We start from the raw sequence: 19,954 nt of genomic DNA, 5'->3' as shown, positions 1-19,954 counted from the left end.
AAGCTGAGGCAATTTAGCAGGCTAGAAGTGTAAGCCTGTCGAAACTGCAAACTTAAAATGAAAGGCATAATGGATGTGGGTGGTGGGGGAACTTCTAGTTCTCTTGATATTTTATAATAATTTTACAGAAGCCAGCAAGATGTTTGGTCAGCAAATTAATTAAATGGGCCCCTCATCTTGGGCTTAAGACAATGGGGAATACATTGGCAGATGATGGGGTGCTCCCAGTCACCTGTTGATTATCATCAGCTTCTTGTATTCCTTACATCCTGTGCTCCTTGGTTTCTGCCAGAGTTGGGGGTTGCTGAATTAGAATTTACCTTTCTCAATATTTCAGCATCACTTGATGCCATTAGAAGACTACAAACTGAAGTATCCTCAGTGTCTCAAATTGTTATTCAGTACCCCATAGCTCTTTTATTGGCAGATAAAGGTGGAGTTTGTGCACTCATTAATGCTAGTTGATGTACCTATCAAGAGAGCCAGGTTGTTTGTAGATGTATAAGCTATTTTAACACGGTATGCTATTTTTCACACTGTAGTATATGTTGATGCCCCTCTTCCTCTCGATTTGCTTCAGTGAGATCTGTGCATGCCAAGGCATGAGCCTAGGGGCCAGACTTGGCTGTCACCCTGCTATATGACAAGGAATGTCACACTCTGAGAAAACTATGATCTGTCTAGGACAGTGATGGCGAACCTTTTAGAGACCGAGTGCCCCAAAACCGCCCCCCTACCCGTCCCTGCTCCACCCTGTCCGCTGGGCCACCCACCACCTCCACGGCCCGCCTCAGATCAGCCAGGCAGCCCAGCAGTGCCATGGTGGCCATGCCGTCCGCCCATGCCCCACAGCATCATCTACGTGCGACGGGGCGCAAGGGTGGAGTCTTGTTGCCGCTGCCTGGCTACCATGTCCTCGGCTGCACTGCTTCGCATGGGCTGCGCCCAGGGACTACTCTCTTCCAGGGGGGGCTGCTGGTGAGGAAGGGGCCGTGGGAGGAGGCGGGGCTGGGGCGATGGTGCGTATGCCCACAGAGAGGGCTCTGAGTGCCGTCTCTGGCACGCATGCCATAGGTTTGCCACCAGTGGTCTAGGATGACATCTCTTCTTCTGTGATGAGATCATGCCATTTATCTGGTCAAAACATAGAGAAACAGTGAACTGCTGATAGAAGAAATCACCATCTCTCCTCCTTCACAGGCAGACCATAAGAAGCATACCTAGGCCACATGGTTAGTTCATTGGGACTTTACTTGCAAGTGATACACATAGGACTGTGTTGCTAGTTATGTCCATTTGGGTGACACCACTGAACAGCTAAGCATCTGTCATGGAAGAAGTATTCTTCCTTCCATCAAGTCCATGAGAAAGAGGAGAAACGTTCTAGAATCGAGCTCCAGCTGATAACTCAGAATATATTTCAAGGTCATATTTTTCTTGTTCTCTTGTCTTTTTTTCACACAGTGCATTTGTCTCTATGTCATAATCTGGACAAAATATTTATTGGGAGATCACAGTCATCTCATCTTTTTGAGAGATTGGACGGAATCAAAAGTACTCACGCAACTCAGATGAGTTCAACAACTCCATGCCTTTGCGATAATCTAACTGAATTTTCAACTGAAATCAAACTGAAATCTGTTAAGTCAAATAACTCAACATCATTAGTATGTCCTCGTGTTTTCTTTTCCATTCTCCCCTGGGAAAAGCTAGAGCAAATTCTATGTGCTCTTCACACTTGCTCAGTATAAATGTTCATATTCCTGTTTTCCTTTATTTATCTTGGGAGATTTCATCCACTTGCTTGCCCAAAAGCAAGCTTGGCCATCCTTCCATGCACCCTGACTCGATAAATGCAGGTGTATTCTGGATTTCCCCAATTGCTCTGCACTTTGATTTTTACATACTGGAACGCCTTCTCTTGTTCATTCTGAAATGTAGATGAGGGAAAAGAAGAAACATAATAAAAAGCAATAAAGATGAAATTATCATATCGAATGGCTCTATCAATTTAACAGAAAAGCGCAAAGCCTGTATTTCTGCAGGCCTGTTTCCCACACAGTGATATTATATCTGCTTTGGGATTGTTGATGTCAGAATCTATTTATACCACATTCATAAATGTATGTTTAAAACATTATCCCCCCCCACCATATGGATTCTGCCATCTCCCGAGGAAGGAGGAGATGGCAGTGTGGATTCAGCCTGCCTTAGGTTATTTCAAAGACCAAGGAAAACCTTTTGAACTGGGGGGATCAAAAGGGAGGGTTAGAGAAGAAGGTGTTTTCTTTTAATTCTGGAGAGGAAGAAGGCAATAACCATAAAGATTCGAAGTTCCTTTTTTCCCCACGAAAGGGATGACATGAAGTAGAAGGGTGGGGGCTGACCAAATGGGGTTGAGGGAAGCGGGGTTGAACCGGGTAGCCTTTATAAAATTTCAATTTGTAAAACAATACTAAGTCCTGTCTTGTATTCCCACAACCAAGCACGTCCTAGTAAAGATTCCTTTTGGGCTAGAACTGACTCCAGGAGTTTTTGTCTTCCTAAGACGTGGTTTGGGGTGGGTCCTGACAGTTACTCATCAGAAAGAAGATTGGTGTTGTTGTTTTTTAACTATGTCCCATTAGCTGTCATCAGTATAGCGAATTGCTGCAGATGATTAAAAACTACATCCTCAGGAGGGACTCTGGTTTTTGAGCTCAAGTCTAATCCACTCTTTAAAATACTGAATTGAAAGTTGTCTGACTTTTAGCAGATGGGGCAGAACTTGAAGAGGTTCTTTCCAAACAGCTCAACCTAACACAGCTCGTGGCTCTCGTTTTTAATTTTACCTCTACCCACTTCTCTCATGGCTACTTTACCTTCAGTTGGAACGTCTGAATTAATTCTTTCTCCGTATCATACATGAATGTTCCCAGCAGGATCTCCTCTTTTGTTTCATCATTTAGCCCCTAAAATTATAGGGAGGGAATCAGAATTAGAAGATTAAAAAGAAGAGTTGAAAAGCTGCAGCGGCCCTGAAGGATGAACCTAGAAACAGTTCTTGGTCAATAGGTCAAGGCAGAAATAAAACAAAAGTCTCGACTCTTGACAGGCGGGCCACCTTTTAATAGCGAGGGGAATTATTTTATATGAAATGGGCAGAGAGCTACAGGGAGTGGCAGGATAAGTACACGTTTCACCCTGAAATATTGCCAGGGGCTTTCGAGACTTTGTTTTTAACGCGATATTAAGATACCTATGTTAGGGCTTATGTCAGAAAGCCGTGCTGCTGATTTTCAGCAATTCTGTTGTACTGATCTGGAAATTGATATTCTCAGGAAAAGCTGTAAGCAGCAGGCAAAAGTCTTGTCCCTTTCATTCTCCTCCCATATAAGGTAAAGTAAGGTAAAGGTTCCCCCGCACATGCGTGCTAGTCGTTTCCGACTGTAGGGGGCGGTGCTTATCTCCGTTTCAAAACCGAAGAGCCAGCACTTGTCCGAGGATGTCTCCGTGGTCATGTGGCCGGCATGACTAGACGGCAAAGGCGCACGGAACGCTGTTACCTTCCCACCGTAGTGGTCCCTATTTTTCTACTTGCATTTTTACGTGCTTTCGAACTGCTAGGTTGGCAGAAGCTGGGACGAGTAACAGGCGTTCACTCTGTTATGCGGCACTCGGGATTCAACCCGCCACACTGCCGACCTTCTGATCGACAAGCTCTGCGTCCTAACCCACTGAGCCACCGCGTCCCTCTCCTCCCATATATTGTACGCCAAATAACTATGCTGTATAGAGGTTGTAGTCAAGGCAGAAAGTCTTCCCAATAGTCACCTTATGGGAGTGGCCCATGGAGTAGGCAAAGTGACAATCTATAAATGCATTCACATGGGAAGCAGCAAAGAAACTGCTTGTCATTTTCTGAATTAAATAGACCAGGGAAGGTGAACCGATGCCATTGGATAAGAGAAATTAATAAACTATTTAGGGTGGTAGAGTCTGGGAAGACACTATGGTTTGTCCTATAATTGGAATGGCCATTTAGCCCATTGCTCCATATTACATGTCTATAGAGATCCAAATTAAAGTATCTAAGTAGATTATTATCTGGACTCTGTTACTAGTTTGTCCAGCCTCTATTGATAGGTTGCCAGTCCAAACTCTAGAGAAGTTGGCAGTGTATCACATGCTAATCCCTTCACAACGAGATTGTCAAAGGGAACAAACAGCTGGCATATCCAAAATTAATGTATTAATTTTTTTTATTAGATTTGTATCCCATTTTCATTTGTTATAATTTAAGGCAGGTAGCTAATGCCCCCACCTCCTATTTTTCCCCAAGAACCTTGAGAGATGAATTGGCCTGAGAGAGAATGACTGGCCCAAAGTCACTCAGCTGGCTTTTGTGCAAAAGGGAGGACTAGAACTTGGGGCTCTTATTTCCAATCCTTCACCCTAACCGCTATACCAGAGTGGCTCCATATCACATATCAGATTAATATCAAGGACTTAGTAGCCTTAGTGCTTCCTAAGTCAGAGCTCTTTTAATGCACTTTAGAAGAAAGATACAGGAGACGTTAAAGCAGTATTGTACTCACATAGACCAAGAAATCCTTTAAGGCACTTGTGATTCCTTCCGAAAAAGCTATTGCTTTAGAGATGTGCTGAACTGTAACGGCTGTGAGGTGGACTTTTTCAGGCAGTTTAATTACTGCTTGGCCATCTGATCCCGAGAACGCCCAGCAGTTTCCAGGGTTAACATCCGGCTACATACGGGAGGCAATTCACATAAATAAAATGTTCCAACAGACACAGCCTGCAGGTTGATTTTATCTGTGAGTAAAAATAACAACTGGGGGTTTCTCCAGGAGTGTGGTGACGTTTATTGTGCATGTGTGACAAGATTGCTCCTGACCTCTTAGCTATGTTTTCTCTGGCTTAAGAGGTCAGATACACCAGCAAAGTAAACTGTTACTTGGCAAATAGTGTTCTGTATTTAAACCAGGCTAATATCCCAACAAGCGTACATTTTCCAATCAATTGCAAACTGGAGAACGTCATTCTTCCCTTCTGAATGAATGAGGCACTCTCACTTTCTCATCCTCTGCCATTCTATCTGCCTTTTAATCTCACTAAGGAGAAGGAAGGCACAGGAGCTCACAATTTTATTTGCATCCCCCTAGAAAAGAAGGGAACGGATGAGAAACTGGGAAAATGTTTCCATACGGCTGAGGAAAGGAGAAGGTAAAAAGAACAGATAAAGGGGGATGGATGGGATTAAGCACATTACAGGAGTATTCCCGGAAGATTGGCAGATTGTTACTAAAGATGGCATGTTCCCAAGCATTTATCATCAGCAGTCAATGCTTCAACAGCATCAAACTAAATATACAGGGAACCATTTTCTTCATTCTCCATAATGAAGAAATCTATAGAAATGGAAGAGAATTCTCCTTTTGTTTCCCACTGTCGAGGGAGCATAAATAAGGAGAAGCAGTCCACCCTGTACCAAGAGCAATAGTACTTAAATCTATATACCGCTCCACAGTGCTTTACAGCAAGGCTTTTCAATCTTTTCACCCATTGTGCCACTTTTAGGATATGGCAACATCCGAGTACCACCAGTCGCCTAGCAAGGTGTCAAAAACTTGATGACACCCCCCCCAAAAGGAAAAAAGTGATGAAGTACAGGTAGTCCCTGACTTACAACAGTTCGCTTAGTGACTGTTCGAAGTTACAATGGCACTGAAAAAAGTGCCCCCCCAAGCCACAGCCGAGCAAGACACCTGCCTGCCCGCCTGGCGGCATTCTTATTCCCCCTGTGTGCTGGGTGGTTGCAGCAGGTTTTGGTCATTTCACATGACCCCGGGACACTGTGACCGTCATAAATATGAATCAGTTGCCAAGCATCTGAATGTGAATCACAAGACCCTGGAGATGCTGCAACATTCCAGCTGATCAGCGCTTCTTCTGGGCTCAGCAGAAGCACCGGGATCAGCACCGAGCTCCAGCTGGAGCCTGGCGCTGATCCTGGCGCTTCCGCTGAGCCCTGACAGCCCTGCAGCTCCAGCCGTCTCTCGCTCAGGCTTGTGCGGTGCTGCCACCAGTTCAGCTCATTCCCCTCCCCCGCTACCACTTTTCTAGGATGGTCGTGTACCACCTGCCAGGTGCCAATGTACCACAGGTGGTACCCGTGCCACTGGTTGAAAAGCCCTGCTTTACAGCACTCTCTGCGCTGTTTGCAACATCAGCATATTGCCCCCAGCAATCTGGATCCTCATTTTACCAACCTTGGAAGGATGGAAGGCTGAATCAACCTTAAACTGGTCAGGATCGAACTCCTGGTAGTGAGCAGAGTCAGCCTGCAGTACTGCCTTCTAACCACCCTGCCACCACGAGGCTTGCCATCATTTAGAGTATTTTTAAAGACAGCAACATAAAACTTCACAAACAATTCGAGATATACATTCAGAAACAACATTCAGAGGAGAAAGGGAACATTGTGCACTTCTTTGGAATATTCTATTTTTGAGCTGGAGAGTTTTGGGCATCCTTCTCAGCCTGTACTAAACCAACCAAAACCATATTGTTGTAATTTGTGAACACAGCCTTAGTGTAATGCCAGGAAATGCAACAGTTATATTTTCAAGTCAGAAGAAAACAAGCCTTGAGGAATTGCAGAAAAAGCTTAGCCATACACAAACGTGTGCATAAGACCATAACAAGCTACGCTGTGCTTTCCTTTACTGATTTCATAAAAGTTAAAATGGGGTCGGATTTTATCAACATTTCGATCTGGCATACAAGATCTCTAAGAAATCCAAAGGCTATAGTGTAGGCTAGATTGAAAAGTTAAAAGAAAACATCCAGAAGAAAATAATGACATGGAGTAATAAATAAATAAATAAATAAATAAATAAATAAATAAATAAATAAATAAATAAATAAATAAATAAACCTTTATTGTCAAAGTACAACATGTGTACATTGAGATTAGCTGAGCCTCCCCCGTGCTCCCTCCCCCCAACACACAGTGACAACAAACCCTCCATCCCACCACACTATGTGAACCAACTATACCACACACCGGCCTCCCAAGTCAATTCTGCATAAGTTCACAGAGATTATGTCCCATTTAAAAGCCTAACAGCCCACGGATAAGAGCTATTTTTCAGCCTGTTGGTATGGCTGGCTATGAGATAGAAGCTGGACTCAAGGGGCAGTACTTTTTTCCCCAGTTGATAAATTGTATTCTTCCACTGAACTAATTACTTAATAGCGATACTGCACCTGTAAAATAGTTTCAGGGGGGTTGGCTGAGGAGATAAATGGAAACCAGCAGTAGTCCTGGTGCAAAAAATCGTAACTCTTGGATGTCCTGTCTTTATCAATCGTGGCTCCTAGATAGACAGACAGATGATTACGTACCCTCAAGCTATTTTCCATTTCTAGTGAGCACATAGATGTATTTTCTCATGAAACTAGATGACAGATTTTTTTAAAGGCTAGAATTAGTACAGAGTAAAATGCAAAGCGATTCCTTATCAGAAATTACGTTAATTCACATGTAGTTTCCCAATATCAGCTCCCACATAGATAGTCTCTATGTAGATAGATTTTTATAAAGGCTAGAATAAGTACAGAATAAAATACAAAGAAACTTCTCATCAGAAATAAAACTAATTCACAGGTAATTATCCAATAGCATCTTTTGGAGAGTTTAGCGTAGAGAGAGAGAGGGGAAAATCTGTCAAATATTATTTCTAGTCACTTTAATTTTCCCCACAAACTTCAGTTCAGTTCTATTCCATTCTCATTACCAGTCTGCTCAAAGTGTCGATTTGCCCATATTTCCTTCAATATATATGTTTACTTATTAAACAAATTTATATGGCTGCCCAACATTTACAGTCACCCCAGACAGTTTACAACAGGAGTTCCCTGGTACCGGGCCAAGACATGCCAGCAACCAGTCTGCATAAACAAGCAAAGCCCCATCCGTGGGAATGCAGGCAGCACACAAAACCATGCACTCTCAGGTCTGTGGAAAAACCTTTCTCCATGGAACTAGTCCCTGGTGCCCAAAAGGTTGGAAATCTCTGGCTTACAACATTAAAATATCACAGTGTAAATACCCATTAATCCCCCCACACCCCCTTCCTTATGGCAATTACCACAAATTCACATAATTCCCTATCAACCAGGGGTCCCCAGGAGGCCAATCTTAAAGAGAGCCCTTCTCCTTGGTCCCACAAGATGTACCTCCCTAATAGATGGAACCCATGACATACTTTGCCTTCTGGTGGGCCAGGAAAATATAACTCAGGTTCTCCTTGTAGGGATTTAAATATGATCTCCAGCACCTTGAGTTGCACCCAGAAGATTGATAAGTTCCCTCAAAGGAGGTGATACATGCACAAATCTTGTCTTGTGCAAAACTACGTGGGCCAATTGAATTTTGAATAAACTGAAACTTCCAGATACTTCTCTAGGACAGTCCCATGTAGACCACATTACAGTAGTCCAAATGTGAGGTGACTACAGCATGGGTGATGGTGAAGCAAGCATGTTGATACAGGACTGGGTGTAACTGGCGCACAACTCGCAGTTATGCAAAGGCCCTCCTGGCCATGAGTTGCAAACCCAAAGCCAATCCATCTTTGTCAGGACATTACCTATTGATTTTTGAGCCCAGTCAGCCATCTGTATGTCGTCTTCAAAAATCTTCTTAAAAGCCAAATGGAGCATATCAAGCATTTCCTGTGAAGAAGAAAAATGCATCAGGTAAATGGTTTATACAAATGTCAGTTATATATAATAATAATAATAATAATAATTAATAATAATAATAATAATAATAAGAATAAGAATAAGAAGAAGAAGAAGAAGAAGAAGAAGAAGAAGAAGAAGAAGAAGAAGAAGAAGAAGAAGAAGAAGAAGAAGAAGAAGAAGAAGAAGTAGTAGTAGTTGGGACCTTGGAGGTCATCTAGTCCAACCCCAGGCTCAGGCAGGAAACTCTATACCATTTCAGGCAAATGGCTGTACAGTCTCTTCCTAAAAACTTCCAGTGTTGGAGCATTCACCACTTCTGGAGGCAAGTTGTTCCACTGGTTAATTGTTCTAACTGTCAGGAAGTTTCTCCTTAGTTCTAGGTTGCTTCTTTCCTTGACTAGTTTCCATCTGTTGCTTCTTGTCCTGCTTTCAGGTGCTTTGGAGAATAGCTTGACTCCCTCTTCTTTGTGGTAGCCCCTGAGACATTGGAACACTGCTATCATGTCACCCCTCACCCTTCTCTTCGTTAAACTACACATACCCAATTCCAGCAACCGTTCCCTATATGTTTTAGCCTCCAGTCCCCCAGTCATCTTTGTTGCTCTTCTCTGTGCCCTTTCTAGAGTCTCAACATCTTTTTTACATCGTGGTGACCAAAACTGGATGCAGTATTCCAGGTGTGACCTTACCAAGGCATTGTAAAGTGGTATTAGTACTTCACTTGATCTTGAGTCTAGCCCTCTGTTAATGCAGCCTAGCACTGTGTTGGCTTTTTTGGCAGCTGCAGCACACTGCTGGCTCATATTGAAGTGATTGTCTACTAGGACTCCAAGATCCCTCTCACAGTTACTACTAGTGAGCAAGGTACCACCTATACTATACCTGTGCATTTGATTTTTCCTGCCTAAATGTAGAACCTTACTTTTTTCACCATTGAATTTCATTTTGTTAGATAATGCCCAGTGTTCGAGTCTGTCCAGATCCTCCTGTATTTTAAGCCTATCTTCTGGAGTATTGGCTATTCCTGCCAGCTTGGTGTCGTCTGCAAATTTGATGAGTTCCCCATCTATCCCATCATCCAAATCATTAATGAAGATGTTGAAGAGCACTGGGCCCAGAACAGAGCCCTGGGGCACCCCACTACACACTTCCTTCCATGTAGCTGCAGTTCCATTGAGGACCACGTGCTGAGTACGGCCTGTCAGCCAGCTACGAATCCATCTGGTGGTGATGCTATCTAGCCCACATTTTTCTATCTTATCAAGTAGTAGGTTGTGATCTACTTTATCAAATGCCTTACTGAAGTCCAAGTAAATTATATCTACAGCATTTCTCTGGTCCACTAATTTTGTCACTTGGTCAAAGAATGCAATAAGATTTGTCTGGCATGATCTGTTTTTGACAAACCCGTGTTGACTTTTAGTGATGACTTTGTTTGCATCAAGGTGTTCGCTGATTTGTTGTTTGATTATCTTTTCCAGAATCTTCCCAGGTATTGAGGTCAGGCTGATAGGTCTGTAGTTTCCTGGATCTATTTTTTTCCCTTTTTTGAAGATGGGAACTACATCAGCTGTCTTCCAGTCCTCTGGTAGTTCCCCAGTGCTCCAGGATCTTTGAAAAATATAGTTCAGTGGTTCTGAGATCACGTCTGCCAGTTCCTTGAGAACTTTGGGGTGTAATCCATCTGGTTCTGGTGATTACAACTCATCTAGGCTGGACAGGTGTTCACTTACCATTTTCTTGCCTATCTTAACTTGCGTTTCTATTCTGTTTTTTATGGCACTGGTTTTGGTAGGTTGGACTGTTTTTTTCCCTTTGTGTAAAGACAGATGCAAAAAACGAGTTAAATAGTTCTGCTTTCTCCCTGTTGCTTGTCACCTTCTTGCCACTTTCCCCCACTAATGGACCAATCATTTCCTTAACTTTTTTCTTGTTTTTTTATATGTTGAAAGAAACTTTTTTTTGTTATTTTTGACTTTGGTCGCAAGCCTTAGTTCATTTTGAGCCTTAGCTTTCCTCACTTCATCTTTGCAGGCACAGGCTATTTGCTGATATTCTGACTTAGTTATGTGCCCCTCTTTCCAATTCCATAAATTATAAATAGCACTGTAGACTTGGTTCCAACTGCTAGCAACAGTCTGGAGAATATGGACAATGAAGCATCATACCCAAAAAGCCAAAATTTGTCAATTCAGGAAACGGTTTGTTCCTCGAGTTTGCTGAGTAAAAATAAGAAAGAAATGTGCCCAAATGAATAGCCTGTAAAGGAACATTAAATGGTATCTAATAATATTTCTTTTTTTTATCAAATTTAAGCTAAGAAGGAATGGCTGCTTGTGCTTAAAACAGTGTGTACCATGATTCTATTAGATTATTCAGATGTCTTCATATGTGATTTAAGAACGTGGAAAGGTGATGGTTATGAAGCATGCACTGTAGCCAGCCTAGGACACAACTGAGAGCGCTACTTCAAATATCCTTCCGGCTTTCTCTAAGAAATGACTCAGCTGATCTCTTCAAATCTCTCAGACCACTGAAAGATAGCATTTTATTTTGAGAGCTCTAGTCAAGGGCACTTTGGGGCCCAACGTCAAAAGACGAAACTTGAGGTCGGTGCAAAAATCTCCGTGCAATGCCTACATTTTTTGGATGTGAAGGCTGGGACTTCTGAAGAAAAGCGGGTAGAAAGGAGAGGTGACTTAATAATTCATAGGACCGTCAGTTAATCCAGCCAGACTATCTCACGTAGCAGGTTGGAGAGCTACAAATTTCCCCTCAACCTTTTGTTAACTGGTAACCCCATTTATTTATTTATTTTATTTATTTTTATTACATTTATATCCCGCCCTTCTCCAAAGACTCAGGGCGGCTTACAAGCTTAGCAATAGCCTTCATTCTATGTATATGCCTGCTTGTTAGGGCTTTCACACACACCCCCAAGTGGCATTATTACAAAGTCAGCTTAATTGCCCCCAACAATCTGGGTCCTCATTTTACGTACCTCGGAAGGATGGAAGGCTGAGTCAACCTTGAGCCTGGTGGGATGCGAACCTGCACTAATTGCAGGCAGCTGGTGTTACTTAAGGAGGCATTAGCCCACTGCTCCACCAAGGCTCTCTTCATAATTTTTTACTATTTTATTTATTATTAAATTTCTATGCCACCCAACTTTCCAAACACTAATTGCTTTGTCTTGGCCATAAAGACCTCAAACATACTAGAACAGGGGTAGGCAACCTTGGCTCTTTTATGACTCGTGGACTTCAACTCCCAGAATTCCTGAGCCAGCCACACTGAGGGGAAAGGGAGAGGTTTCCAAGCTGAGCCATGGCTGGCTCAGGAATTCTGGGAGTTGAAGTCCACAAGTCATAAAAGAGCCAGGGTTGCCCACCCCTGTACTAGAACATCTTTATTGTGAGTGTCACTGTCACAGGTGGTGAGGAACCTCTGTCTACGGGTTGTCCAAACCTTTCCAGCCCAGATATCCAGTAGTCCTACTATTTGCCTCATGTTACTGAACACATGGCACTTTCTTAGCCAAGCAGACAACACCCATCATAGCCACACTGAGGGGAAAGGGAGAGGTTTCCAAGCTGAGCCATGGCTGGCTCAGGAATTCTGGGAGTAGACTTCCGGTGGCGGCGCGGCACCGAAGATAGCCGTTTCGGGCTATCCGCTTCACAGCTGAGTTTTTTCCACCTAAAACAGCGCCGATCAGCTGTTTAGGTGGATTTGAAGCCCCCTCCTCGGGAGAAGAGGAGGGGGTGAGGCCCCAGGTAGGGGTTGAGTTCTCCGGGGCCGCCTGAGCTGAAAGCTCAGGCGGCTGAAGGATTGAACTCCCCCGTAGCCTGGGTTGCTCCCAGCTGCTTAGCGTCTCTGCTCCGGGATTTTTGGAGCAGAGCCAGGCGTTTGCGACCACCCCTGCCAGAAGGAAAGACTTTGGAGTAAAAGGAGCAGGCAGAGCGGTACAGGAGGTCAAGGTGAAGAGGATTTTTATTCTTACTCCCTAGCTTAATGGACTTTATAAACGTAAAGTGAAAGTGCGCAACAAGTGAAAGTGAGGAAAGATGGCGGCTAAAGCTTCCTATAAAGTTCTTCGGAGTGCGGGAACTTCCCCGGTGCAACAGACATCGTTGCAAGCTTTGCTTCCTCCTGCACCTCCTGTGGCATTGACGCTTAAGGACTTACAAGATGCCTTTGCAAAGCAATCCCAAGTAATGTCAGAAATGCTGGATGATAAGATGGCAAAGTTGGAGGAGAAATTGGAGAAATTGGAGGAGAGGATGGAAGAGAAGTTTAACGAGAGGTTTAGTGCAATGAGGGTAGACATCTTGTCTACAGTGGAAAGCGTGGCTGAATGTGTGCAATGTTTGGAAGAAAAAATGGAGGATCTTAGTCAAAAGAACACTATATTGGAAGTAAAGGTACTGGAGAATGAAAATTTAAGGGACAAGATGGACAGAGAATTGAGCCTTGTTCAGTATCATCAGATGCAGTATGCTATTAGAATCAGGGGTTTAAAAGAGAATCCTAAAGAAGACCTAAAGCAGCTGATTTCTGAGGCTTTGGAAGCAGTATTGGGCCAGCCAGCATCTGAAATAGAGGGATGCATGGATAAAGTTTTTCGTGTAAATTCATGGATTGCAAGGCAGAGGAAGTTACCTAGAGATGTGGTGGTCTATTTTACAAAGAGAGCAACTAGAGATGAAGTTATTCAAGCTGCTTATGATACTAAAGTTGTGGTTGCTGAGCAAGAAGTTCTGGTTCTAAAAGAAATTCCTCCAAAGATTTTAAGGAGAAGGAAGGATTTTGCATTTCTCGTACAGGAACTTAAGCAACGTGATATTAAGTTTAGATGGGAGATTCCAGTTGGATTGGTGGTGATGCACGAAGGTAAAAGATACCGTCTGGTTACTGTGACTCAGGCGCGTGATTTCTATAATGATGTTTTAAAAGCAACTCCTCTATCACTCCTGGAAGCTGCAAAGGGATCTGGAGAGGGAAAACCTCAAGAGGCTGAAGATGGACAGACAGAGGAGAATGGTGCCGGAGGGGATCTAACAGCTTCATTGGCTGCTGCTGGAGAGCAGAGGTTGACGCGTGCCGCTGTAAAACGAGCAAGACAAGTACAAGAGCAAGACCAGCAGAGGTTTATGGAGCTCTCAAAGCGTACTTACAGCGAAGCGGTGGGAGGAGCGCGGCCCAAAGAAAATATAGGGGCTATTAAAGATGTGCTCCAAAAGCTTCAGGATGCCACGCATGGTGACTAAGTTTCTAACCTGGAATGTTAATGGATTAAACTCACCACAGAAGAGAAAGAAAGTTTTTCAATATTTAAAACAATTTAAGATTGATGTTATATGTTTGCAAGAAACGCATATTAGGGTTATGGACCAAAAGTATTTATCGAACTCAAGGTTGGGCACGCAATTTGTTGCTTCTGCGATGAATAAGAAAAATGGAGTGGTTGTCTACGTTAAAAGTACTCTAACAGCGGAATTAATTGAAGCAGAAAAGCAAGGAAGATATGTTATGATAGATTTGTTGTTAGAAGGTAAAAAAACGCTCTTAGTTGGACTGTATGCTCCTAATCAACAACAAGCTGATTTTTTTGATTTACTTCATACAAAGCTTACTCAATTGGATTACAAATCGTTTATTTTTATGGGGGATTGGAATGGAGTTTTGGATGTACAGATGGACAAGGCTGGTTCTTTTAAGCGTGCTCCGAGCCATGCCAGATTGCCTAAATATTTTTTTGAAATGAAGGATGACTTGGAATTGCGAGATATTTGGCGTGACATACACCTACATGAAAAGGATTATACTTTTTTTTCTGACAGACATCAATCTTTTTCTAGGATTGATTTTATTTTGCTGACTAATGATTTTTTTTCTAGGATTAAGAAGGTAAAGATTTGTGCAAGAACTATTTCGGACCATAGTCCAGTTTGGTTAGAGATCAATAAGGACAATAGGGATAGGCGCTCGTGGCGCGTAAATGAGAATTTGTTTAGAAATCAGAGAAATGTGGAAGAATGTAAACAGCGGATGAAGGATTTTTTTGAAATTAATATGAATAAGGATACCTCTATGGACATGGTTTGGGATGCTAGCAAGGCCTACATGAGAGGGGTGTTGATATATATGAATAATAAATACAGACGTACTTTGGAAGCCAGAAGGAAAGAATTGGAGAATGAAATTAGGGAAAAAGAAAAGGTCTTAATTTTGAACCCATCGGATGTGAAGACTAAGGAGGTTATTAAGCTATTAAGAGGACAATTTGATAAATTGACGGCTGATCAAGTGGCAACCAACTTGCGGTTTGCTAGGCATAATACTTTTTGCAATGCTAATAAGCCAGGTAGATGGCTAGCTTATAGACTAAGGAAAAAGCAAAGGGCTTCTAATATAGATAAAATTGAGCATAAGGGAAAGGTTGTGTTTCAACAGGATCTTATTAAGGAAGCCTTTGTGGATTTTTATTCTAAATTATATGCTAAGGAGAAGGTTAATGAAAAAGACATTGATGTATACTTGGAGAATGCTAGCATCCCAGTTCTTACGCAAGCACAAAAAGAGGAGATTAACCAGTTGATAACAGAAGAAGAAATTCTCATAGCAATTAAGGAATTGAAGTTGGATAAAGCGCCAGGTACGGATGGTTTGACTGCGGTTTAATACAAAAACTTACAAATGGAGCTGATAAAGCCGTTAAAGGAATTGTTCCAGACAATTCAGAGAGGGGGAAAGGTGCCTCCGTCTTGGAGAACTGCTTTTATCTCTTTGATTCCGAAGGAAGATCAAGATGTTAATCAAGTTAAAAACTATAGACCGATATCACTTTTAAATACAGATTATAAGATATTTGCTAAGGTGTTGGCTAACAGATTGATGAGGGTTCTGCAACAAGTGATTCATGGGGATCAAACTGGGTTTATTAGTGGTAGGCAAATGAAAAATAATGTGAGGCATATAGTTGATGTGTTAGAGTTTTTGGAAAGGAACAACCAGATCCCTGCGGCGCTAATTTTTTTAGATGCTGAAAAGGCCTTTGATCAATTGAACTGGCAATTTTTGATGAAAGTTTTAGATAAAATGAATTTTGGGGATAAATTTTTGCAACCAATTAGGGCATTATATCAAAAACAAACTGCCCGAATAATAGTTAACAATAGTTTGACTGAAGCATGTAATATTGAGAAGGGCACAAGGCAAGGGTGTCCGTTATCGCCTTTACTATTTGTGTTAACATGGGAGATATTACTAGTAAAAATACGGAGTTCGGAAAGAATTAAGGGTATACAAATTAGAGATCAGGATTATAGACTGAGGGCGTTTGCAGACGATCTGGTTGTTACAGTGACCCAGCCAGTAAACTCTGTTGTGGACCTGATGGAGATAATAATGCAATATGGGAGGGTTTCTGGATTTAAAGTTAATGTACAAAAAACTAAAATTCTGGCCAAAAATATGACAGTATCGCAAAAGGCTCTTTTAGAAGGATTAACTGGATTTGAGATTGCTAAAAGGGTCAAATATTTGGGGGTGTTTTTGTCACCCTCTAATACAAAGTTATATAAAAATAATTATGAAAAACTATGGGGAAAAATTCAAAAAGAAATGGAGAGTTGGGAAAAATTGCAATTGTCTTTGTTGGGAAGAATCGCAGCAGTGAAAATGAATGTCCTGCCTAAATTTTTATTCTTATTCCAAATGATACCGGTTCTTAAGAAAGATTCTAATTTGGAAGAATGGCAACGGGGTATCAATAAATTTGTTTGGGCAGGGAAAAGGCCACGAGTTAAACTTAAGATTATGCAGGATACTCGTGAAAGAGGTGGTCTTAAAATGCCCAATCTTAAATTATACTATGAAGCTGCTGCGTTAGCAGGGATAAGTGATTGGATTAATTTGACACAAGAGAGATTATTAAATCTTGAGGGTCACGACTTGTTATTTGGCTGGCATGCATATTTGTTGTATGATAAGAAGGTAGATAATGTGTTTAAAGTGCATATTTTAAGACAGGCATTGTTGAGAGTTTGGAAGAAGTGTAGACACAAATTAGACTGTAAGATGCCATTGTGGGCAATTCCAAAACACGCAATAGAAAACATAAATGTTGGTTTCAAACATGACGTGACCACGTATAAGGAGATTTTAAGCTTGGAAAGAAGTGTATGGTGTTTAAAATCGTATAATCTCTTGCAAGATGAGAAGATTGTTCAAACCTGGTTTCAATATACTCAGTTACGGGCCAGGTGGAAAGAAGATCAGAAAACTGGTTTTGCAATGACTGATGAAAATTTGATAAAGCAAATTAGAAATCAGGGTCCAGCACATATCAAACGGATATATCTTGCATTGATAGAAATTGATTCAGAAACAGAACTGGTTAAAGATTGTATGATAAAATGGGCCCAGAACATCCAAGAAGTTATTACAATGGACACGTGGGAAAAGATCTGGGTGAGGAACGTAAAATTTACACAAGCTCAAAACTTAAGAGAGAACTTTTATAAAATGTTTTATAGATGGCATTTAGATCCTAAAAAGCTTGCAAGTATGTATCCGAACTATCAGCCAAAATGCTGGAGATGTGGTGGTGAAGATGCAACATATTTTCACATATGGTGGACTTGTAAAAAGGTCAAGGCTTTTTGGATAAAAATTTGGTGGAATATGCAGAAGATCTTCAAGCAAAAGATAAAGTTTTGTCCGCAATTCTTTTTGTTGGGTATAATTACAGATGCTACTGTTGTGGACACTAAGTTGATGTTGAATTTAATTACAGCAGCAAGACTTTTAATAGGTCAGTATTGGAAGAAGGAGGAACTGCCGACTATAGAAGAATGGACTTTAAAGGTTTCTGACCTGGCAGAAATGGCAAAGATCTCAGCTTATTTGAAAGATCATTCGCAAGAACGCTATATTATGGAGTGGAAAAAATGGATTGAATATATCCAGAAGAAATATGGGACTAAAAAGTTTCATTTAGCATTTGAATAAGTCTTCCTTTCTATTTTCTTTTTTTTTCTATATGAAATATTAGTATTGTTTGTAGTTATCTTATATGAGCTAGAGAGTGATAGATTTAAGAATTTATTGTTGGTAGCATATGGATGTTTATGATTGTTCTTTGTTTTTATACCCTGTACTTAGCTCTGGGAAGTGGGGGGAGGGGTAGGGAGGGATAGGTAGGGGAGGGGGAGGGGGGATTGTTAAAGATAAAATGTATTTTAAAACTTTTCAATAAAAAAAAGGAATTCTGGGAGTTGAAGTCCACAAGTCATAAAAGAGCCAGGGTTGCCCACCCCTGTACTAGAACATCTTTATTGTGAGTGTCACTGTCACAGGTGGTGAGGAACCTCTGTCTACGGGTTGTCCAAACCTTTCCAGCCCAGATATCCAGTAGTCCTACTATTTGCCTCATGTTACTGAACACATGGCACTTTCTTAGCCAAGCAGACAATACCCATCATACAGAGGACACTATGTCCCTGCTCAAGACATTTAAGCATATAAAAGAGCTAACTACACCACACAAGCCTATTTAGTCCTTTCATAGAATAACAGAGTTGGAAGGGACTTTGGAGGTCTTCTAGTCCAACCTCCTGCTCAAGCAGGAGACCCTATATCATTTCAGAGAAATGGCGGTCCAGTCTCTTCTTAAAAGCCTCCAGGGATGAAGGCAAGCCATCCCACTGGTTGATTGTTCTCACCGTTAGGAAAATTTCTCCTTGGTTCTAGGTTGCTTCTTCCCTTGATTAGTTTCCACCCATTGCTTCTTGCCTTGCCTTGTGATGCTTTGGAAAGTAGGTTGACCCCCTCGTCTTTGTGGCAGCCCCTCAAATATTGAAACAGTGCTATCATGTCACCCCTAGTCCTTCTTTTCATTAGACTAAAAGGTAAAGGTAAAGGTTCTCCTGCACATGCGTGCTAGTCGTTTCCGACTTTAGGGGACGGTGCTCATCTCCGTTTCAAAGCCGAAGAGACAGCGCTTGTCCGAGGACGTCTCCGTGGTCATGTGGCCGGCATGACTAGATGCCAAAGGCTCACGGAACGCTGTTACCTTCCCACCATAGTGGTCCCTATTTTTCTACTTGCATTTTTACGTGCTTTCGAACTGCTAGGTTGGCAGAAGCTGGGATGAGTAAATATCGGAACAGTGCTATCATGTCACCCCTAGTCCTTCTTTTCATTAGACTAACTATAGCCAATTCTTGTAAGCATTCTCTGTATGTTTTAGCCTCCAGTCCCCCCAATCATCCTTGTTGCTTTTCTCTCTACTGTTTCTCAACATCTCGCTTCTATTGTGGTGACCCAAACTGGATACGGTATGGGATGTTAGTGCCCGGTATGAAATTATAACATACCCTTTGCAGCAGGAAAGGGACCCTCCCTGTGGTTCAGTGATTTCCCTCCTGTATTTTAAAGCACATTTGGTACTCTTGAGGCTGGGCACGAGAACAAGCCTAAGTGACTTTAGTTTCATAAAAGAAAAAGAAAAGAAAAATGACGTTCTATGGTCGCAATAGATGTGAAAAAAGAGAATGATAATCTGGAAAGATAGGAAAGCAGAGAATTTCTGAGATTAGTTTCAGCTTCCTACTTTCTTCTCTCCTGGAAAGTCACTTTCCTCAAGGATTTGCTTTGTGGTCTGTAAGATGCCTTTCCTGATGCTGCCGATCTCAGAATGCATGTGATCCATCTCTTTTTTAAGACCCTGAATTTCATGGAATTGTTCTTCAAGCAGATGTTGTGATGTCCTTGGAATAAAGGGGTAAAAAACTGATTGTCAGGATTATATACGTGCTGGAAAACTCTGAAGTTCTTTTTAAATGGCAGCAAAAGGATACCAACCCTAATACTGTTACTGCCATCTAGTGTTGCCCAGATCTTTGCGGTAGACCAGGGGTCGGCAACCTCGGCTCTTTTATGACTCGTGGACTTCAACTCCCAGAATTCCTGAGCCAGCATAGCTATGCTGGCTCAGGAATTCTGGGAGTTGAAGTCCACGAGTCATAAAAGAGCCGAGATTGCCGACCCCTGCGGTAGACTAATGTAAGTACAGGTCCATTTAGTGACACTTCAAAGTTACAACGGCACCGGAAAAAAAGTGACTTACGACCATCTCTCACACTTACAACCATTGCAGCATTCCCCTGGGTCAGGTGATCAAAATTCTGATGCTTGG

At 41.9% G+C, this 19,954-nt stretch overlaps 1 protein-coding gene across 1 annotated transcript; it reads right to left on the bottom strand.

Annotated features, from left to right (window-relative positions):
• Nucleotides 1-1,792: 1,792 nt before the first annotated feature.
• On the bottom strand, nt 1,793-7,430 carry LOC310633451 (SUN domain-containing protein 5-like; the record flags this gene model as incomplete). Its single annotated transcript, XM_083351157.1, has 4 exons — nt 7,270-7,430; nt 4,578-4,745; nt 2,862-2,951; nt 1,793-1,930 (listed from the first exon to the last, which is right to left on the bottom strand). The coding sequence occupies exons 1-4, from the start codon at nt 7,423-7,425 to the stop codon at nt 1,793-1,795; spliced, it is 552 nt and encodes a 183-aa protein (XP_083207283.1). The 5' UTR covers nt 7,426-7,430.
• Nucleotides 7,431-19,954: the final 12,524 nt, after the last annotated feature.

The sequence above is a fragment of the Vipera ursinii genome (genome assembly GCF_947247035.1).
Source record: "Vipera ursinii genome assembly, chromosome: 2".
Taxonomy (NCBI): Eukaryota; Metazoa; Chordata; class Lepidosauria; order Squamata; family Viperidae; genus Vipera; species Vipera ursinii.
Note: the sequence above shows the minus strand (reverse complement) of the source record. Positions and strands in the feature narration are given on the sequence as shown.